Genomic DNA, 21,665 nt, shown 5'->3' with positions numbered 1-21,665 from the left:
CAAGCGGGGCGAGCGCGTACCACACGCCTGGCACGGGCACCGGGATGCTCGGGGCACGGGCACCGGGATGCTCAGGGCACGGACCAGCTTCAAGGGCATGCTTCAAGGCAGGGCAGGGGCTTCAAGGCTAGGGCAAGCTTCAAGGACATACTGGCCCAATATCTGCTCTTTAACAGTGTTTAGGGACCTACTTGACCGACTGCCGTCACTCCCACATACGACTATACCCCACATTAGCTACAGCCCCCAACTACGGACTCGTACAACCTCCTTCTGCACCTGCACAGTCTGAGGTTCATTTGTCCCACTCCCTGTGTGCTGGGTTTTCACAGAATTCCAGACTGGCAGGGGTTGGAAGGGACCTTCAGAGATCACCTAGTCCAACCCCCCCTGGCAACGCAGGGTCACCCAGAGCAGGTTGGACAGGAACGCATCGAGGTGGGTTTCGAATATCTCCAGGGAAGGAGACTCCACACCTCTCCAGGAAAAAAACAACCACCACAAAAAAAAGAGGTGCACAGCTCTCCCAAGCAGGCGGGTGGCTGGAACGAGTCAAGCTTTCCTTTGCGTCACAATTCCCAGTAATCTTCCACAACTACAGAAACCTTGCCTGAAACACCACAGCTAAAGTGCCACCCCAACTCCAGGTCTCCCACTGGCACCCAAGTCCCAGGGTACTCGAGTCAAACATGCTCAAGCTTTGTTGTGACTGTTTCTGAAGATGCAGCGCCCCGGTAATTGCATCTCGGGCCACTATCCCCCAAAGCCTGTGGATTTTACTCACAGAGTTTGAGGCATCAGCTGCTTTCTTTGGAGCATTTATGAGATCACTTTTCTTGTTTGCGGCAGGCTTGTTGTCCAGTATGTTCTTCTTGACCACCTTGAGATCCCTGTTCTTGCCTGGAATGTACCCATGCTTCAAGGAGATGAGAAGGGGATCGGCATTCTTCCCCTCAAACCACTCCTCTGCTTCCAGAGCTGCTTCTGGGCCAGCTGTATCAGGGTACAGGTCATCCTGAAAGAGGTCCGACTGCAAGCCAGAAGAGACGAATTGGTCAAGCGCTTTGGGGCTGGAAGGCACGAGCTGGCTTCAAACCACATAACCAGCACGTAGGGCTCACCTTTCGAGGAACCGTCATGATGATGGGCTCACACTTCCTCTCGTGAAGCTTGAAGAACCTTTGAAAGAAAAAGAAAAGGTGCGATTTAGACGTGAGGAGAGCCAACGCCGTGCAAAGGAGGCCTCGGCTCTGCCGCTCACGCACAGCAGCGTACAGGGAGACGGAGGTGAGGGAAAACGAGCCACCCTAAGGAGTCACAGCTGGGCTGCGCTAGGACTTGCAGCCCTGCGAGGGCTGGGGAAAACCACCTGGGTGCGTGCAAAGCTCCCCGCTTAGGTACTGGGTGACTTCAGGAGGTCACACTTTGGCTAGAAGGGGCTGTCAGCGAGGCACAGCCCCCTGCTCAGACCATTGAGGCAAGCGCTATAGCAGCAATTTACAGGTACACACTAGCCAGCCTTCTGCTCATCGCTCACGTGTGTCTCCACGCTCCCGTCACCCCTCGCAGTCCTGCCTGGGGCCAGTGCCACTAACTCCAATGTCCTCAGCCTGGCCACCAGGCACTGCGGCTGAAACATTCATGTGCTTCAGGCAAGTGCGGGCTCTGCTCCCTTTCAGGGGCTCCTCCTTTCAGTAATAATCAAAGGAGCATCAAAAGGCTTCCAGGGGCAACACCCAGCACGCTCCCTACCAGCGGTGTGACACAAGCCATTGCAGTGACCCAAGCCTGCTTTCCCGAGGTGCCTTCTTCTTCCTTTGCCAGAGCTGCACTCTGGTCACTGCCCTGCTGCTGTAATTACTCCTTAAATTCCTGAAACCAGCTCCCCGGCCGCTTGCTGTGTACAAGCTGGAGGCTGACAGCAGATTTAGGCACCAAAAGTTCATCATCGGTATGTTGACAGCGTAGGCTGTAACCAACTTGGTGCAAAGTCTTCTGCAGACAATGTATTCTGCTAGGTATCACCCACTCGTTTATAACAGACTCAACCTAAGTCCCAGCATATTTTGAGGTTATATCATGTTATGCCCAGCACAAGTATCGCTTCACGTCACAGGTCCCGACAAAGCAGTAGTGTGGCCGGGAGGTCTTTCCAACGGCGGGGCCCTACGCCCAGCAGTGCTTGGTCTGCCGGCACACCAAGGGTGAAAACACAAAGGGTTTTACAGAAGGCTCCCGGCCCCTTCCCCTCCTGCCACACGCCTGCAGCAAGCTGGCTGACGTGCACTGTAGGAACGCGCCTGCACTGCCCAGGTGCAGTGGCAGGACTTTTCCATTTCTGAATGGTTGAGTTCGCCACGGGGGTGACTCGCTAAGATGACACCACCCTCCCCGACAGCCCCTCTCCTTACCTGGCAATCTCACACTTGTTCACATCAAGGCCCCTCTTTGGCATGAACCCCATGCCCCTCTGCGGCTCTTTGCTGCTGAAGGTGTTGAGGTAGTGAACGTAGGGGGATTCGTCCGTGATCTCAAAGTAGCGAATGCTGCTGTCACCCTGCAAGAGATGAGAGGAGGGCCACTCCAGAGGCTGGAGGGGCTCGTGCTCCCCGTGCCCACACGTCTGCTCCCTGCTAGGCTAGGCAGCCGTTGGTCTCACCCCATAGCCTTTCCTTCCAGGAACGCCGCCACAGAGTAATACAGTTTACAGCTATTTTTTTTTTTCCAGGCTAAAACTTCCATTGCTTGCCAGTCGTACGTGTCTCATCTCAAGCTGCTCGCAGCAGTCACTATCAGACAGCACGGCGCCGTGTTCTCGATATCCACACGGCATTAGCAGAACTGCCGTAAAGCGGATCCCTACCGTAACCAGTACATTAGCTTGAACAGCTTCTCAGGGAGAAATGCTGTTCTTCAAACTCCTGCAGTACAGTGACTTGAGCTCCTGCTTCAAGACTGGGGTGGTCAACTTCCACATTCTCCTCTTGTGAAAAAGCTAAACCTTCTGTCACAGTCGGGCAGAAAGGCTACAAAGCATTTTCTCTTTGATTCCAGGCAACTCTACTACACTAGCATCTCTGAAACAGCAGAAGAGGCAGCAGATATAAAACAATTATTTCTCATTAGCTGTTTACAAAGATGGGATTCTTGAATGTACTTGTACGGATCTTCTTTTGTAATGACTTGTTCATCTTGTCTTGTCTTTGGCTCCTGTTTGTAGGAAGTCCAAAGCGGCGGCATTCAGAAGTGGGCACTCTGGAGCACTTAATGCCTACAAATTGCTTTTAGAAAGGAGCACATGATTCCAGTTTTCTATTATTTAACCCCACAAAATTACTGTAAGTGTTGCTACATGCTCCATCGTCTTTAAGCACAAGGAGGATAACATCTAAAATGTATCTTCCTCCCACACTAACGAACAATCATTCAGGTCAACACCAACAAAGGACGTTTTGATGATGGTATCTGACTTGCTGCAGTAAGAGCAGCTTTACCTAAGTAAATCCATCTCAAAGAAACATCCGATTACATACCAGACCTTCACAGGGCAGACTTCACAGGCTCTCTGTACGGTCCTGCAGAGCGAGGATCAAACCAATTTTGGAGCAGCCTGATTTGTCTGCAGCCCTGACCATCACTGCAGCGCTAACTTTTGGTTCTACCTTTCTCACTCGAGACACGCGGGGAACATTTCACAGGCATCCTTCATCTCACAGGAGTCTCCCTCTACACACCCAGTCATTCCGAAAGCTTCTCCTTACCTTGCCACACAAGTAAATAATGTTGGTATCTGGATCGTAGAATGGCAGCAGGACTCCATTGCTGGTGTCCATCTCATGAAGGGCTATTGGTTCCTCCATGTTTTTCTGGAAACAAAAAAACACCAGTGATGCTAATGAAGAATGGAAAAGCTCATGTTAAAATAAGAGCTAAACTATTAACAGTTCTTTGTAGCCAGTGAACATGCAGCGGTGTCTCCACCACCCCCGAAGGATCTGTGTGTCACAATAACAAATGCTGTCAACATTCACAAGCCTATTCATTCCCCAGGGACATTTTAATCACAAAATGCAACAAAAGCAGGACCCAAGAAAAGTCACAAAGTCAAGGGAAAGATGTGACACAGTCACATTAGCGAGTGTCTTGTGGCGAGTGTGGCGGGATTGTCGCCGTCTTGCTCTGCACGCGTAACGTACAGAACGAAGCGACCTCTGCTCTCTGCGTACACCCTCTCAGACACTGCAAACGTGCAGCTCCCAGCTTCACCGCCGCCCGTGGTAAAGCGGGGATGGATACAAGAGAACTCATTTCCTCTACTGATTGAACACCCAGCCTAAACGACGGCAATACCTTCCGGCACCGGACGCCTGCACAGGAGCAGGCAGCAGATGGAAGAGGGAACAGGCTCAAATAACGTGAGCTATGAAAGTAGTGTGTGGCTGCAGGTCTGGGCTAGTAACTCAGCAGACATTACGACAGCCAAGTAATAACGGGAGAGGAACCTACTGGATTCCAAAGAGCAAGCTGCCGTTCGCTCATGCGGCTGAAGCCAGTTGTGAAGATGTTTCCATCGGCGAGGAAAATGGCTCGCATGGGCCGGGCTCCTTCATGGGTTTTCTCTTTCTCCTGAAAGAGATTTACAGATCAGCCTCTAGCAAGGAACAGGACGCCCACCTGGCGGTGGCTCCTCTTCCAGCTGCACAGAATCCCTGGCAGGACACACTGCTCCTCCACGCAGGATGCCGACTACACGGAGCAACATCCAACTATCTTTACCTGACGCTTGAGGGAAGAAACCAATTACTAAACTACAAAAGAAGTGGTCACTCCTGGCTCGTTTCAGCTTTGCCTATCAGACTCTCGCAAGGCTGAAGGAAGACTTCTTTGCAAGCTATGGCACACATGCAGGCCTGCTAAATCTCCACTTCGCATACACAACTTTGGAATTGTAATTATACAAAAGGATTAGATGTGGAATTACACTCCTGCAGGTTTTAAAACCCAGCCCTAAAATCCTAGTTCAAACACTAATCTCAATAAACCCAGACAAATCTCAACCACTGCTATTCCTCCTGTAATTTTTTCCTCACTTTGAAAAACGTACCTAAACATGGTACAGACTAGGCGAAAAGGTTCTTTCTCTATACGGTCTTGCTAACTCTCTGCTGGAGTGAAACCCAGTTGCTTCCTTAACTATCACGCAAACTTACAGCAACAATTTCTTGTTTCCTGGGGTCAATAACTCGAACTTTTTTGTCTTTGGAAGCTGTACAGATTAGGCTGCCATTGCGATTCCAGCTCACATTGTAAATCATATCGACGTGCATGTCATCCAGGTTTATGAGGGCTTCACCTGTTCCCACGTTCCAGATGATGATTGCATTATCACAACCTAAAAGAGAAAATAACAGCTAAGGTCACAACAACGGTGTACACAGAAGAAAAAAAACCCAGCTGTAGGGAACAAGGAATAAAATCTGTTGCAGCTCCAAAGCCTCAGCTGCTGACTCTTAAACACGCTCTGTGCACCATCACGTGCAGCCTCAGGCAGGACATCCTCACTCAAATCCAGGCTCAGAGCGGGGACCAAGCAGCCAGAGGAGGCATGAAACTCCGCCTTTGAAAGCGGTGAGCACCTTCTCGGAGGTGCCGCAGCTGTCCCAGACAAAGGCAGTTTATGTGGGAGTGTTTGGGCACTGCTCCCACAGATGGCCACCAGCCCAGCCAAGGTGCTGCCTGCGTGCAGGGGGCAGGCAGGAGGGACAGGAGAGGTCCCCAGCAGAGAGGAAGCTGAAGGGAAAAGCAGGAGGTGGTGGCGCAGCTGAAGGAGGTCTGTGAAAGCGTGGCCTGGCCGCTGGTACTGCAGGAGCTCTGCGCAGGAGCTCTCGGGTCTCGGCTCAACTGCAGGACTACCGAGCAAGAGGTGCCAAGGGCAAAGAGGCGATGTTCTGACAACTCTACACATGAGAACGCTGGCTGGCAGCCAGTCATTGCTTCTCAGGTCAGAGAGATTTGTGGCAGAAGGGGTAAAAGTGGCACGGATGGAAAACAGGCAAGTGACAGCAGGAGAAACAGCAGAACAAAGAGAAAAAAGAATGGCAGGCAGCAAAAGCTGAGGTCAGCAGTTTCACATGGACTACAACCATCAGTTGGGTGGTTTTGTTAAAGGACCAGACAGCAAGAAGACAAAGAATAAAGCCGAGGACAAGCAGAAAAGCAAAAGAAAGAACAGGACTGGAGGAGCAGGTAAGGGAAGGAGACACAATGTGTGACTGAGCAATTTCTCCTAAGGCTCCCAATGTAACGAGGCAAAAGATAACAATCACTCTGAACTCCTAAGGGGCACGAAAGACATCCCAAATCAGTTTATTGTCACCCTGCAGCATCCGTTCTCCTCTGCATTTCTTAGGAGTAATCCTGGCTGGACTGTCTGGACACACACATCTTGCTGCTTGTGAGTACAGGAGTCTAAGAGAAATCACCTTCTCCTTCTACGTGTTCTCACACTGAGTTTCATCACATTAACTGCCACAAGGTCTGCCACTCCAAGCGTTTTTGGGGAAACCAGATCAAAACGGATACCTCAGAAGGCATTTATATTAAGAGAAAACACACAGCTCATCTGCCAGTCCAGCTGAAAGGACTGGCTTCTTTTATTGGGCTCTAACCTAAAGGTCACGCTATGAAAGCCTCAGACCATGCTAATGGATAATGACTTAGCCATTTAATTTCCATAATGATGGGACTGTTTTTCAGTGGTGAAAAGAATATCATTGCATAGACCTTACCAGTCAAGGAGACAATTTGGAAAATGCCGAAAATGAAAGCTTGTGGAAGGAACAGCCAAACTCTGGGACACCTTGCAGGGATCAGTGAAAAGGAGAAACAGTTGGACCTTTTATAAAAGTATATGAAAGCAGGGATGAGGAGAGTGCAGATGTAGCCATCAGCGGATGAAACCTGCAGATCAAATAAAGTCTGGAACAATTTTAATACTGTAATTCATGTCTCCAGACAATTTCTTGGTTCTCATCCCTGTCAACTGAACACAAGAAAAGGCCAAGATAAGGACGGGGCTGTGAGCCACGTGTCCCGGTGTTCCCAGGCACTGCCGTTAGTCTTGTGATTCACTGGCCCTAAGCAGCTGGGAGAGGAAAGAAGGAAAAGGGGTCAACGAGCTCTTCTCCAAAAGACTTGGGTGTGCAAACAGAACGTGAGGGAGAGACGCTTGTTGACCCCAGAGCCCTGACGCAGCGTACCTGCACTGAGCAGCACGTTGCGTGCCGTCGGATGCCAAGCCACGATGCCGACTCTCTTGGAATGGCCTTCTAACACTACCACCGGCTCTGTCAGGGACAGGGTGAGTCCATTCTCGGGAATCTGCCACACCTGGAAAGGGGAAAGGAAAGACGGTTAGCCAAGGGCCATCCCCTCTGAAGAGCGCGTTACTCGTCTGCATCCTGCGCCATGCCACAGCAGAAGTCGGAGCTGACACTTCTCAACACAAACAGGAAGACAGAAATGGGGAGGGAATCGTTCCCAGCCACCAATAAACCTTCGGCTGCTCTGTGCGTAACATCCTTCCTAGCTCACGCTGCCAGCACGCAACCCCTGGCTACTTACGCTGCAAACGCCCCATTAGCCCTGTGCCCAGAGATCCGTTTGTCTCAGATGCTGCCTGAGAAGGATTCAAAAAAATTTGCCTCGCAGCTCAAATTCCATCTGAACAAGCTGCTGTCTTTTCAAATTACACTTGCCCCTTCGAGGGACGATACTGCAGCTATTCCGGTGCCTGCTTTTTATTCCTTCAGAAACGCCAGCAATTAGAGTTTTCTCATTAGGTTTCGAGCCTCCTTTCAGATGCCGTTTATCTGGGGAAGAGCAGTTTAGTCCTGGCAAAGGTTAAAGCAGCCCAAGTCAGCATTGCAGAAACTACCTGTGAATGCAGCAAACTGCCCGTTCGCTTCTTGCCTGCTTGGTTACACAACCCTTGTGTTGCAAGCGTCTTCAGGAAACCGCCCTCGGGAGGAGGAGCAGACCCCCAAGGATCGCAGAGCACTGGAATTCCAGCTGCGGAATCAGAGCGGGTTTACGCACCCGGAGGCGGCAGCTTCTGAAACTGGCAGGGACCAGGGGTGGGAGAGACAAAACCCGTCACCCGATTCCCCACTACAACGATTCCTGCCATTCAGCACTGGACAATCATCTTTGAACTGAATTTGACCTACACAGAGCGTATTAAAAAATTAAATAGAAAGCCCATCAGTGAGCAATTATAGCTACCTATAGATAGGTGGCAGCATTAGAACACATTTGCTTTGCCTTCTATTGTTTGCTTTTTCTGGAGGAAGAGAATAGGGCTTTCCAGACCCTGCCCACGATGCCCAAGCGAGCTGTCAGAGCCAGCAGATGGGAGCCCAGCGGATTTCGGATTTCGGAAGCGACGCAGACAGACATGCGTGAGGGCAACGCGGATTTTTGCGCTAATCCCAGCTCCTCCTTTCTCGCAGGGATGGCTGCTGCTTAAAGAAAACCCACCGAGATGCAAAAATTCTCAGCACGTACCAGCTCGCCTCTAAATAACCCTAAAATGATTTCACTTTTCACTAACGCAGCTCTCAGCACCGTCCCTCCCAGCACCTTCAGCATCCCAGGAAAAACGACCTGCGACGGGCACACAACCTCGGCAGAGGATTTCTCTGCAAGGGTTGAAAATCCCTTTTTTGTCTTCCTGCCTGATGGAACAGCGCTAGCAACGAGATGACATAAACCGGGGCTTTCCCCAGCAATCACGTTTTAAGAACGGGGTGGCAAACTGGAGCTGTTTGGCCTGGAGAAGCAGGCTGTCGTCCTGCTCACTTCCCGTCCCACGCCAGCTTCGCCAGCGGCTGCAGCCACAGCTCGCTCTCCGAGGACTGTGCTGAAACACAACACACCTTGGGAACCGCAACAGATCACTTCACCTGCCCATCGCACGACACAACCGGGTTACAAAGCCGTCAATTTTTATAGAAGCAGCTCGCTCCTTGCCAGTCGGGGAGTAACAACCTGACAGTAGGAACACGGCTGCTGATGGGAGGACTTTAACGTCAGTCTGCTAAAACTGGTACCTGCACTTAATGTCGTACCCGTATGCCGCTCTCTCAGATGAACCACCTCCAAAGCCCTCAGAATTGTAAGCGCTGACATAATGCGGCAGAAAACAGATATTACCTAAACCAGTAAAAGCTGGAAAGAGAATGTGAGAGCTGGGAGACCCCAGCAGGAGAGCCAGGGGCGTTAGGTGACACCAGTGCAGGGGATGCTCGACACGAGCAGCTCAGGTCCAACAGCTCTGCCTGGCAGGTGGGTGCTGGGACACAGCTGATGTGGGAATGAAAAACAGAAAAAAACCCGCCAAACCCACTTCTCCACTAGACGAAAAGGCCGTGACAGCCAAGACTGAGCTACGCAAGTCAACGTTACACCAAGGATTAAGCAGGGAGCCAGACACCTGGTTATTCCAGGGTCTTAAGAGCCTAAGGGCTCTTAAAATGGCAAGTCTTGATGAGCACAGCCATTTCTTCCCCTGAGAGAAATGGTGTGGCCGAGCGGCCTGCCCCACCTCACCCAGCCCCACTCTCTTTGCGGGGGAAGCTTTGAAAATTGAATTCATTCACAAAAAGAGCCAGAAGCATCGCAACCTCTGGTCTAAGTGTGACCTGGGGACAAGGCACGCAGGGACAGCAGCAGGGCCAGAGCAGCTTCTACGCCTGCAGCTGGAGCCAACCTCCCTCCCTGCCGAGGGGCAGCTGGAGCAAAGGGACCGGGTTCCCGAGAATCCCGTTCCTGGTTTGTGCTGTCTCAGCTGGGAACGGTGCAGGGATCCTTCTCTGCAAGATCAGCTCCACGGCAAAGGAACTTGCATGCCAAAAAACTCCAGGACCGAGTTTAAACACAAGCCAGCGAGTGCAGGGGGTGGGAGAGGAAAGGGAGGTATTAGAGGCAAAATACCAATGAAAAGGATTTTTTAAAAGCCTCTGGAGTACAGACAGATTTTTTATTTTTTTTTCCTTGAAGGGAAAGCCCCTATAGTTTACAGCAGCTGCAGACCAGCGTAATCCTCTGCAGATTACAGAAACCATTGACCTAATAATCCTGCTTGGTATTGCAAAGAAGAAAAAAAAAGAAAAAGCTCGGAGTGTAAAAGGTCAGGGTACGCTCCCGAGCGACCTGGCCCCCTCATTCCTGCGCGGGGTGGGGTGTCTGTCTGCAGCGCGGGATGGAATGAGATTCACGGGGCAAACCGAGGAACTTTCACTTGGGACGCAGGACCCAGCCTGCTGAAGGTGAGGACTCGCGATGAGTGCACAAAGGAAACCTTAAAATATTGCATGATAAATTGGATGTCAGTAGGTTTGTCAGCTCTCCCACTTGTGAGGGTTTCGGGGTGTTGTTTTCCTTTTTTTTTTTTTTTTAAAAAGTTAACACGGCTGGTTTGTTTGCGATCGAGGAAGTGAAGTCACGCCACGGTGGTGTGTAGAGGTTTGGGTCTCAGAGGAAGAGCAGGAGGGGGGGAAGGTTTTGCACAAACAGCACGTGAGAAGACAAAAAAAAAAAAAAAAGCAAGCTTTTTCAGCACTTTTTTTTATACCCTTTAAAGAGAATCAAAACCTGTGTCTTCTGGCTCTGCACCAACCTGCAGAGAAGATTAAGTCAATTTCTACATTTCAATATCCACATTTCATGAGGAAATGAGTTAGTCTGAGCTCTGGGTTTTATCTACATCCCCGCTATCCTGCCCCTGCAGGAAAAGGCACTTTGTCCATCCATTTTTCGCAGCTGCAAGACCTTCTCCGCAGCTGGCCGGTCCTGCTTCATCTTGTCCTGGTACCCCGTCTTAACTGTCTGCCATCAGGTTGGTGTCCCAGGTCATTGCAAGCTCTGGTTTAATTTTTAAAACAATTTGCTCAACCAAAGGAACTCTACTCTGCCCATTAGACGCAAACTCATTAGTATTCACCTTCTGATGAAGCAGATTTTTCCATATCTGAGAAAAGCCATCTGATAGCATCTACAAGCCTTTATATAACCAAACATTTTCCAGCCGCGTTAAAAAAAACAACCCTGCAGTACGTTACAGCCATTGAGCAGAATATCAAGCATGAATATTTAACTAATTCCTTATTTGTTGGCACAAGAAAATCATTCTTCAAAGAGAACACCCGAAGAGGCCACAGAAGGTATCTGCATGCCACAGGGTTGTAAAGGAAGTCTCTGGGAGCGACTTCTGCAAAAGAAGAGAGAAATTTGGCAAGAAACCAGCAAATGGGGCAGAGAGGCTACTGCCAGTACCTACACCGCATCGCTTGTCTCATTAGGGCTCTCACGCTACATCGGACATAGGAAATGGGCCACGTTCTGGAGAACTGAGAACAAGGCATAAAAAAAAGGAAATACTTCCAGATTACAAGCATTTCACTATATCTCAAGCCACTTCACGCGAGTTGTATTTGCCAGCTGACTCAAAAGGAATCCGTTGGCTTCGCACTCAAACTGGCAAGGGCAGGAGGGGACAGAGGCCAACGCGTGCCCCGAGGAATACCCGGCGTGGGACGAAGGAAGAGCGTCTGCTCCTCCACGAGCCCACGCTCCCACAGAGAAGAAAGCAGGCGGTGTTTTGGAGAGGTCCATTCTACTTTTTCCTCCGCTGGGATCAGACAGTGATGGGCTTTATACCCACAGGCACGGCGGCTTGCACAGAGGCGGCCCGGCAAGGGGGAGCTCTCCTAAGCATTGTCCCCCACCATCTTTGTCTTCTCTACCTCCAAGTAATTTCTGAATGCGTCAGATGTGACAGCAAAATTAATGAGCGCATCACCTGAAACTGTCAGATCGCACCTGCCAAGCGCCTTTCACCAGAAAAATCTCGATGCAGCTACAAACAGTTAAACCTCTAAAGCTGTCCAAGCTACAAAGCCCAGCAGCATCAGAAAACGACGCCTTCTTTCCCAGTCCCTTATTTCAACCCTGAGCCTAACAATCTCAAATAGCATGCCTCTTCAAGGTTTTTTTACAGGCAGCTCACAGGGTATTGCCACCTTCTACAAATCTGAGGTTTTATTTATATGAAAATGCCTCGAGCTTTTGAAAGGGCCAAGTTAACCTTCCTCGTGCAACACCAAGGCTGCAGGGAATCAGCCCTCTTCGTCCCGGAGACGTTGGTCAGAGAGCATCTCAAAGCCATGCTCTCTCCCTCAACTCGTATCTAGTTGATATCGATGAGATCTTTCGTAGCAGAGGGTAAGATCCTAAATCCTTGAGAGCCAAGGCACAGGCGGTCTTTAAAAACATACGGTATTTTTTTAAAAGCAGCCAGCACTTCTGCAGAAAGCCACGTGATTTCCTCTACCACGTCGCTTTTTCTCATTTCGCGTTGGCTAATGAAGAGCTCAGCGCTGATGAACAACCACATCTCCTTTAAAGTAACACGGGTTTATTCAGTGACAGGCTGTTCAGGAAGGACTCCAAAGCCTTCACTGAAGAAAAGCAAAGAAAACAGGATGCTAATTTACCCGTGCCAGGACAGAAAAGCAATTAGAAGTGGGAAGGCTCATTAGCTCATCCAGTTTGTTTCCAAACAGTGCAGGCCAGGGTTGCTCTTCACGCTACATACTCTAGCTCTGCCCAGCCCAGTTAACTGTCCCAGTGATCTGGGATCCATCGTTTCCAATCAGAAGTTATGTGATACTTAAGAGGAGAGGTCCCTTCCAACCCTGCCGTTCTGTGATTCTCTGAGATTCAGCTTAAGTCTTTAGCTAGTTCTCTTTGATTTCTTCATCGCTGCTGCTGGCACTCAGCTTCTCTGCATTGTAAACCTCCAGCTAACGCGTACCTAACATCTTGCAAATCATGAGGTGCATATGCTCGTTCCTTCGAGGACTCATTTCAGCTGCTCGCTGCCTTCCGCCCAAGACGCGGTCACACCAGCAGGTACCGTACGTGAACCCAAGCGTGCAAACTCGCAGCCAGCTACACCGCCGTGTCTGTCCACGCGCGCGTTGCCTCCGGGGACGGAGGGGAAGCTCACTCACGCTTCAGTGTGTGCAGATAAGCAGCAACCACGGAGCAGACAACCTGCCGTGAACCCGCGCCCCACCGAGCTTCTTTGCAGCGAGCTGCAGGCTCGGGTTCTCGCAGACAGTTTGTGTCTATGTTAGGAGCATTTGGAAAACTTGTAATTGAACAGTGTTGGTTTTTCTACATAATTTAATCCCTCTGGAGCCTCGCAACATACTTCTCATTGCACTTGGATTAGAGACTTATTTTGCCTCCAAGAAGGCAGCTATGGACCTCAGCTTCGCCTGCTCCTGTAGATGCTCATGTTTCAGAGACCGTTCCTTCTGCCTCGCAGCCCTTCTGGATCCCGGTTTCTGGAGGAACATTCCTGCATCCTTCAAAGCTTAGTCCTAGCCCAGTAGTGAACGTTACAAACACAGAAGCTTGTTGTTTTGTTTAATATTAAATATAGTACATTTTGTTAACATGCTTCAGCTTCCAAGACTGAGAGATCACAGGCAAGAGCTGTCCCAGGATAAGCCTCTTGGGATGAATCCCCTCCCAAACATTTTAACGACGAACAGAAGCAAAGGAATTTATCTGACATGATCTATAATAAGATTTCAATATAACATTCAGCCTACAGCATTTCTAAATATGGCCAAAGATCACTGAAGTTATTTGGCATTATTTCATCCTACAAGGATTTTCTTTCACTTATTCTGCTGTGTTTGCATACACGGTATTCCACATCCATCATGGAGCAAGGTCGTCTATTGTTCAGTGGGCTCTGACTGAGGTAAAATAGGTCTCAGGACCAAGGCTGGCAGGTGCAGAATTTGGATCGGTTTTTATTTATTTAAAAAAGCCCTTTTGACATCTACTCACAACCTGCAGGTACAAGAAAAAATTACAGTGTCACCCTTAAACCGAGGGCTGAAGCAATTCTGAAACCTGATGGGCTTGTTCCCTTCCAATCCCCACCTCTTCCCAACACAAACCACTGTATCCATTAGGATACTTGAGGTAAGGAACCACCTCTGTCTTCTGCAAAGCGCTACAAATCAGAACACCTCACCACTGACTGGCATCTTCTTCCCTTTCCTCTTCCCAAAGATCAGACAAATTCCAAGTGAAGGAAAAATGGAAGAGCAACTGAAGACAAAGGCAGGAAGACACAGGCCAAGTCCATTAGTGCCAAGTCCAAGTTGAAGTGCCACTTCAGTGCTAACGAGATTCTTCTCAGAAGTCTGAGGTTGCACCTTCTCCAACATGACGCGAGAAGAAAGTGCCAGTTACGAGAGGCCAAATTCTGCTGTTACGCAAGTAATAAAGCTTGCTCTGCTATTTTTCCTCCAATTTTTAGCTAGGTCCTGCAGCCAAGGCAGCATCATTTCTTAAACCGAGACCAAACGCGATCTGCAGAATGCCCATGACCAGCAAGGGCTCTGCCCTCGGTGTCAGTGTAGATCTCTTCAGACATACAAGTGTCATTTGCAGCAGCATTTTGAGCGTGAAGCAAACGCCGCCCCGCAAGACAAATTAAATACACTTACCATGACGGTGCAGTCCTCAGAGCCACTGGCGATGACCTGGTCATTATGAGGACACCAGTCTATGTCCAGCACCGGTCCTGTGTGGCCACACACTGTTGGGTAGGACTTGTCAATTCTGCCTGTCTGAAGGAGGAAACAAAGAAGAGAGCTGTAGCAGACAGCCAGCACAGAGCACATCTCACACAGTGGAGGAAGATGCTTCCTAATTCTGCATTAACTCTTTGAGCATTCACAATTCCATGAAATTTGAATCATCTCATGGATCAGCAGAAGAAATGAACCAGCGACTATTCTCCAGCACCAACTAGCTGCAAAGTCCTGACGGTGCGTGGCAAGGTTCAGAGGTTCGGCACCGAGGGCTCTGCTCCCCCTGGGATGCAGGGATGCTTTGCTGCCCGTATCTCAGCATTTGCTGTGACGCCATCCCTTGGTCCATCCCCAATGTTTCAGGAAGAAGTTTCTGCCCACCCGGTGAAGCTCTGGTTTTGTCTGTGCTTCTCAACAGTAGCCAGCGACAGCTAAAGGTAACCAAGCTGAAGTTTTAATTGCAGAGTGCTGCTGGTCATTGAATTTACCAAGTTTGCTTGTTTTCATCATAGAAGTATTTTGCTGTGATGGAGAGTTTTTAGGACACAGTTGTGCAGAGTAAAATATTGTTTTCAGGAACAAATACTGCCGACGTAGACTGCCGCGGCCACCCCTGACCTGTACCTGCCTCTCTATGACTGGAGGACAAAGGCCACCAGCACGCTGCCCAAGTCAAGCCCATTACACAGATAAACTTTCCAAGAAAACAAGCTAATGAGATGTTCCCGTTTGAACTGAGACAAACCTAGTGATGCCAACACGGTTGTTGCAAAGAAACCAACTTTGCCAACCATTTTGCTGATGGAGTCCCTCAACAGCCTGAAGCACCTGACCCCCCCCCCAAACCGCTGATGCACCTAATGCCCCAGCTTCCTCCGTGTGAAAGGAAATAAAAATCACTCTAGCTCATCATCATTATCTCCCTTGGTCAAGTCTTGTACACACAAGAAGCAGTATTTAAAATACTGAAGACACACAATAGCAGCTGCAGGGTGAGCAGGAGACTCCCGCACTTCCAGGGCGAGAGCCCAGCTCCCGCTCCGGGGGGTTTTGTTTCCAGGGAATGCCGCGATGGCCTTTTCATGAGCGATGGGAGAAGTGAGACAGGAGGTCTGGGACGGGGCCATCTTCTTTCGTGCTTAAACATGCAGAAGAAATGGTTGGCATTTCACTTCTGCCATTCAGTGATAAGATTCCCCAACCTTGGAGGTGACATCTCTTAATATATGCCTCCTACCCATCTCCATGCGGAAGGCTGTTCCTATTCAACGCTGTCTTACGTACAAAGGATCGGAATAATGCTGGACACCAGCTTTTGAAGACTACTGACCTGAAGACCTCTACTAACAACAAAACAAGATACAGATCCAGACTAAGTTACAGGAACAAAACAACCACTATTTCTCAAGTGGCCAAATTTAGGTTTCAAAAAAAGAGACTTGTCTCAGTGATTCAAATCCTTTTGAATTTATTAAAAGTGAAAGTGTTGTAGATGAAAAGCCATAAACCAGACATTCAAAAATTAAAGTCTGTGTAATTCCTCTTGGATGCCACAATGTGAAATAGGATTTAAAAAATTAATACATCCAACTGACATGCATAGTCCATCTATTTTAATTTATCTAATTAAAAAAGAACCATGCAGAGCATATGTGCACGAACATATTTCAGAAGTCGCATTACAGGCTGAATACAAATATAGACCTAAATCAAAAGAAAAAATACAACTTAATACTGCAAGACGTCAGTGACTACCTGTTCTTGCTCCTGGGCAGGGCTCAGAGTAATCCTCTAAGAGGAGCCCAGGCTAATTATTTGCAGGCTGCACGAGTGCTTGTCGGTTTAGTTTAGAGTTTTTTTACAGTAATTTATTACTGGAGGGAGGAACAAAAATATTCAATTTGAACAAATTAAACCAGAAACTTCACCTTTCAGTTTTGATCACGATGAACCTGAACAGCACGAGCAGCAGCACCCAACTGCCTGTGACAGCCGGCTGACCGCAGCGACCAGGCAACCCCACCGCCTGCTTTTGATCACCTAAAATGCAGCTCATTTTTTAAAAACAGCTATCTTGTACATCCATTAGCTCACTAAACGGCCCTGCTCCGAGGGCAGTGAGGAAAACAAGATGAGGGAGGCTCCGTGTGAGCTCCTGATGGCCGAAAGCAGAAGGGACCAGCGCAGCCATGGGCTTCCAGCTCCCGTGGGGGAGCGCGTCCCCTTCCCTCGGCAGGTGAAGCAGAAAACTAGCGTCAAGCTCCGTCTTGTCACCAAGATGAGGAATCTGAGATCAACACACAGGGGTGGCTTTTGGGGACAAGGACAGAAAACGTTTCGTGGGCCAGAGCCATCTGGATCAAGAAGAAGTTGAAGATGCACAAAGGGGAAGTTAAACCACACTGAGCAGAAATAGCTTTGCACCGTGTTACAGGTGAACAGGTGCTTATTACCTTCATCATCCAGAAAGTGGACACTTTTCCCGCCTGGATGTGGATAGTGACATACGAAAAGCATTTCTAAGAAGGGGACAGAAAGAGTAAGGATGGGGAAAATGAGATGTTATTTAGAAGCAGCGTGGGAGATGCAATAACTTCAAGCAACCTCAAGCGTATTGATTCACAAAAATTTACGAAGCCAAGCAAGCAGAGTACAAACAAGAGAAGGAGACGTCACGCTGCCGGTAACACACCGGCTCCCCAGGGGCTGGCAGAGGAAGACAACGCCAGGGGAGATGCGCAGCCCAGCGGCACCAACTTCTGCATCTGGGCACGGCAATCCTGCCTGAGAGAACCAACCCAGCTGCTCACCAGGGTCCACAAAGGACGGCACCAAAACAGCAAAATAAGAATAAATAAGGATGCAGAGGGGCAGAATGGGTGACGCTGCTCCAAGCTGCAGTTCAGCCAGGAGAAGTCCAAGCGCTTTCAGAGAAGCCACTGACTTGTGGTCAGAGACACAAAAACACCTTTGGCAGGGCAGAGGAAACCACGGTGCTTCCCTGAACAGCTAGCAAAGAGCAAGAGCTCTCCTCGGCAACGCTTCTAGATGCACTTCATCTGCTCCACTTTAAAAAAAAAAAACAACACAAACAAACCAACACACTTTCATTAGAAAGCGTGACCCTTCAAAAGACAGTTACTCATGTCACCACCCCAGGGCGTGACCCAGCACACCTTCCCCTCAACCACCCGGCAGGGTAAGAAATGAACTGGTTGTAACTCAGATGTGTGATTTTACCACCTCTTCTAAGCCAGTTTTGTAAATACCGTCCGTGCAGGCTACACCGCAGGCTTCCTCCTCCCGGCAGCGCTCCCCTCTCCGGAGCAGGGGGACCCCTATTCCTGGCATCGTGTGGGATTAGCTGTGCACAAAACAGCTTTAAAAACAATATTTGGGGGGGGGGGGGGAGGGGGGGTTGCCAAAAGGGAAAGACCAGGAAACCTGCAGTAGGGTATTAAAAAAAAAAAAAAAAGCCAGCTTTTAAAATTACCAAATTTAATGTTTCTAAACACAACTCCTTTAAAGAGACGCCTCTGCCGCAAGAACCCCACGAGGTTTGCAACTTTGCTGCCAAACGGGTGCGTTTTCAGACTACCGTAATACTCCCAGGTTTGGGAAATTTATTTATTTCTTTATAAAATGTAAGCTTTTAATTAGTTAAGGATTTAAAATAAATCTCAAGTGCTGATACGCAGCTTAAAATTAACTCGGTATGACTTCAAGAAATTAAATCCTTCTCATAATCCATTACGACTCTGGTTGAGCAACACATCACAGTAACAACTTTTGAAACTCAGAGTGTATTTTACAAAAAGTTAGCCAAAAAGGTGAATTTGAGGATTAGCATTAATATGCTGGATGGCGTTGACTAGAAGCGCGCTCAATATTCAGGGTCCTTTAACAGTTGGTAAATTGACCTTGCGAAATGAATTCATTTAGTGCTTTTATGTATCCCAGATCAGAAAAAACTGAGAGATGAGAAGAAAAAAAACAACCTGTTATTAAATCCAGAAGGGACAGATAAGCAGCACGGGAAAACTGTTCCAAAAAGTGGTAGTTTTATGAATTAATTTGACTCTCTCACAAACGCTTCTCTGCCAGAAAAGGGCAATTGCTTGCAGGAAACAAGTCATGGATTATGGTAAAAATATCGCGGAGAACAGCTGCTTCCCCCAACCCATGGTTGCGCTCACTAAGATCGCCATTTAAAATAGGGAAGTGGCATCGAGTTGCACAAGCAAAAGCAATTCCCCCACCCTTAGTTTGCAGAAGTTTGAGGAAGGAAATCAGGTCACAACTGCGAAGTTTGAAATACAAACCGACTAGTGCCTTTTCTCTGTTAAGAGAAAACATTCCTCTTTTCTTAGCTAAACTGTCTATTTTCCTTACAACAAACTCAAGCTTCACAAAGTCCAGTCGAGTGAAGTTTCACGTGCTCCGTCCACCAAACCTCCACCTCTGGCTGCAGCAGCTGGTCAGGCAGGAGGCAGTTGGGAGAAAGTACTGCAGTAGGACGTAATGAAAGTGCATTGCTCTCTCCTGACCGTGACAAATAGACATTAGTCACCCAGCAAACCAATCAAGGCATCCATAACTAATTCGGAAGATTATGAAAAGTGTTGGTCCCAAAAAGGCCTACTGTAACGTCATGCAATAAGAGACTTTAAGGCATTCGTAACTACATACTGCTTTCGAAACGGACCACTAGAAACATTGCTTGTGCCCTCCAAATATTCCTCGGCAGCGCTCCTGTTCTCGTTTTATCACCTTGACAGCTGCAGGGCTGCGACATTACAGTAGACATTACAGGCTGCTATACAACGGAGACAAAGGTCCTTGTTCCGGAGAGCCCAGACCTAAATGGATGCAACAAAGAGGAAGGAAGACAAAGGTGGTGACAGACAGGAATCCTGCACAAAGCCAACCCTGCCCGAGCAGCCAGAGCAGGGCTTTAAAAACCACGGCACTGCAGGGCCCCAGCGCATTTGGCATCGCAGCTCAAAGCGGTTCGGAGGGTTTGGGGCGCGCGGGCGGCCGGGGGGAGCAGGCAGCCATGGCGAGGTTCCTCTCACGCCGCTGGCGAGGAGCCGCAGCAGCTGGGGGACTTCAGCGTTCACACCGGCACTTGCAGCTGGCCGGAGAACGGAAAGATAAGGGCTGGTTGCAACTGCGGGATGCTGGAAAAATGTATGTTTAGCCGAAGGATCCCTCACAACATTAGTTGCAGCAATCAGCGACTCACACGCTGCCTTTAAAAAAGGAGAAAAGCAACAGAAACAAACCCCCAAAACCCAACCTGGAATGCTAACCCCTATCACTCAGCTCCAGCATTTCAGCTAATGCCCATCCCAGTTTCTAGAGGAAAGCTCTAAACACACTTGGAAATTAAATTTCAGCCTCAGCTCACTCTTAGCGGAGGAAGCCCTTCAGGCAGAGATTCAAAACAAATTTCTGCTGCCCAGAAATGACACTACAATTAACAAGATACGGAGTCACTCTTTTGTTCTGTCCCCTAAAGTATGATTTCTGAAGCAGTTAGTAAAACGGGCGCACTACTTTTCCAACTGAAGGAAGAAACTAAACATTTAGGGTTCTGGGATAAAGTGGCAAAACCCCGCTGCAGTTCAGGGGGCGGTGGAAGAGAGCACCCATCCGGAGAGGGCTGAGCAAGGAGGCAGCGCCCGGAAAGGATCCACAGGGAATAACAGCCTCCTGTCACCCAAACACGCTCATCCCTGAGAGCTGGGAACAGACGATCCGGGACTTCCAGCATCAGCCATGGCGAAACAAACTGGGACCAGTAAAAATGCAGATGGGGAAGGAGGAGACAGAAGGAAAGTCTGGACAGAACCCAGGGAAGACGCCGTTCTGTTCCAACCATTTCTGTTGAACTCGTTTTGTCCTTGGACGTCCAAGATTTGAGTTTAGCTGGAAGTTTTAAACAGCAAAACCAGGATTTTACCCTCCATTTCAGGCCACCTGCAGCCCGGCTGTCAGTGTGCGTATGTACTGTTTGCATAGATACGTTTGTACCTACACAAACCAGTGACGCTGTGCCACACAGACAGCTCAGAAATTCGTGCTGCCGGTGGAGCAACATTATTTTTCATCTGAATATGAGGCAAATACACACGTTATGAGGACTCACCCCGCTCCTCACACTCCGTTTCAAGCACTGCGTACGGACAAGGCGGCAGATGTGGAGCACGAGCAGGGCAATTTCATACTCGCTTGCAGACAAAACTATCAAGCGCAACTTCCATTTTCATTATTGGACAAGGCCTTAAAACTGCAGCAACATTTGCACAATTGACCATTAAGACAGGGGACGGCATTTGCTGCTTGCTTTCCCAGAGAAGTGAGATTAATTAGCCACGCTGCCTGCCCTCTCTTCCCTCGTACACTAGAACCTGATGAGCCATTGCAATCAAACTGACAGTGATGAATATCTCACATTTTTTAAAGAAAAATCGGCTTAAGAGAAAAATCCAAGGTGAAATAAAAGAAGGAAATCCAAATTAGTGCCCCGCTAGGGAAGATGCAGTTATAACTCAAGCCCGTATGCCTCCTGAGTGCCACAGGCACCCCAGTTGGGCTACGGAGGGGAGGTGGGCACATGCCGATGGCCAAGAGAGAAAGGACGTGGAAGGCAGCCGGGGAACATTTGCTCTATGCAGAGTGCACACAGGAAAAATTGGCAAGAAACCAGGTTTTAGCAGTTCCACTGGTCACAAGATGACTTGGATCTTTTAAAAACCACCAATATCTTGCTTTTTTTTATTCAGCTGTTGCAGTTATCTTGAATTTTAATTTCCTCCACCCAACTTTCGAATCTACTTGGAGCTGCACGGAAGTCTGACCAAAATTTAGGGGGAAATACCCCGTCATAGTCTTCGACCTTTTAAACTCCTCTCACAGGGACCCTGCTATGAAAAAGATTTACAGCACCAGCACTGATGGGGGCTCCACGGCAGCCGAGGT

General features: G+C 48.9%; 1 protein-coding gene across 2 annotated transcripts in view; it reads right to left on the bottom strand.

Annotated features, from left to right (window-relative positions):
* CORO1C (coronin 1C) overlaps positions 1-21,665 on the bottom strand; it is a 61,081-nt gene that overhangs the window by 3,069 nt on the left and 36,347 nt on the right. For both annotated transcript variants that reach the window (XM_054219337.1, XM_054219338.1), the window contains exons 3-10: positions 14,595-14,717; positions 7,260-7,389; positions 5,211-5,392; positions 4,507-4,626; positions 3,762-3,866; positions 2,412-2,557; positions 1,122-1,179; positions 785-1,030 (exon numbers count right to left, since the gene is read on the bottom strand). In XM_054219337.1, the coding sequence (XP_054075312.1) occupies positions 785-1,030; positions 1,122-1,179; positions 2,412-2,557; positions 3,762-3,866; positions 4,507-4,626; positions 5,211-5,392; positions 7,260-7,389; positions 14,595-14,717 (1,110 nt within the window). The remainder of the gene's footprint in view (positions 1-784; positions 1,031-1,121; positions 1,180-2,411; positions 2,558-3,761; positions 3,867-4,506; positions 4,627-5,210; positions 5,393-7,259; positions 7,390-14,594; positions 14,718-21,665) is intronic.

This window comes from Rissa tridactyla, chromosome 13 (assembly GCF_028500815.1).
Source record: "Rissa tridactyla isolate bRisTri1 chromosome 13, bRisTri1.patW.cur.20221130, whole genome shotgun sequence".
NCBI classification, from domain to species: domain Eukaryota; kingdom Metazoa; phylum Chordata; class Aves; order Charadriiformes; family Laridae; genus Rissa; species Rissa tridactyla.
The sequence above is the reverse complement of the archived record's forward strand: the minus strand, read 5'-3'. Positions and strand labels throughout refer to the sequence as shown.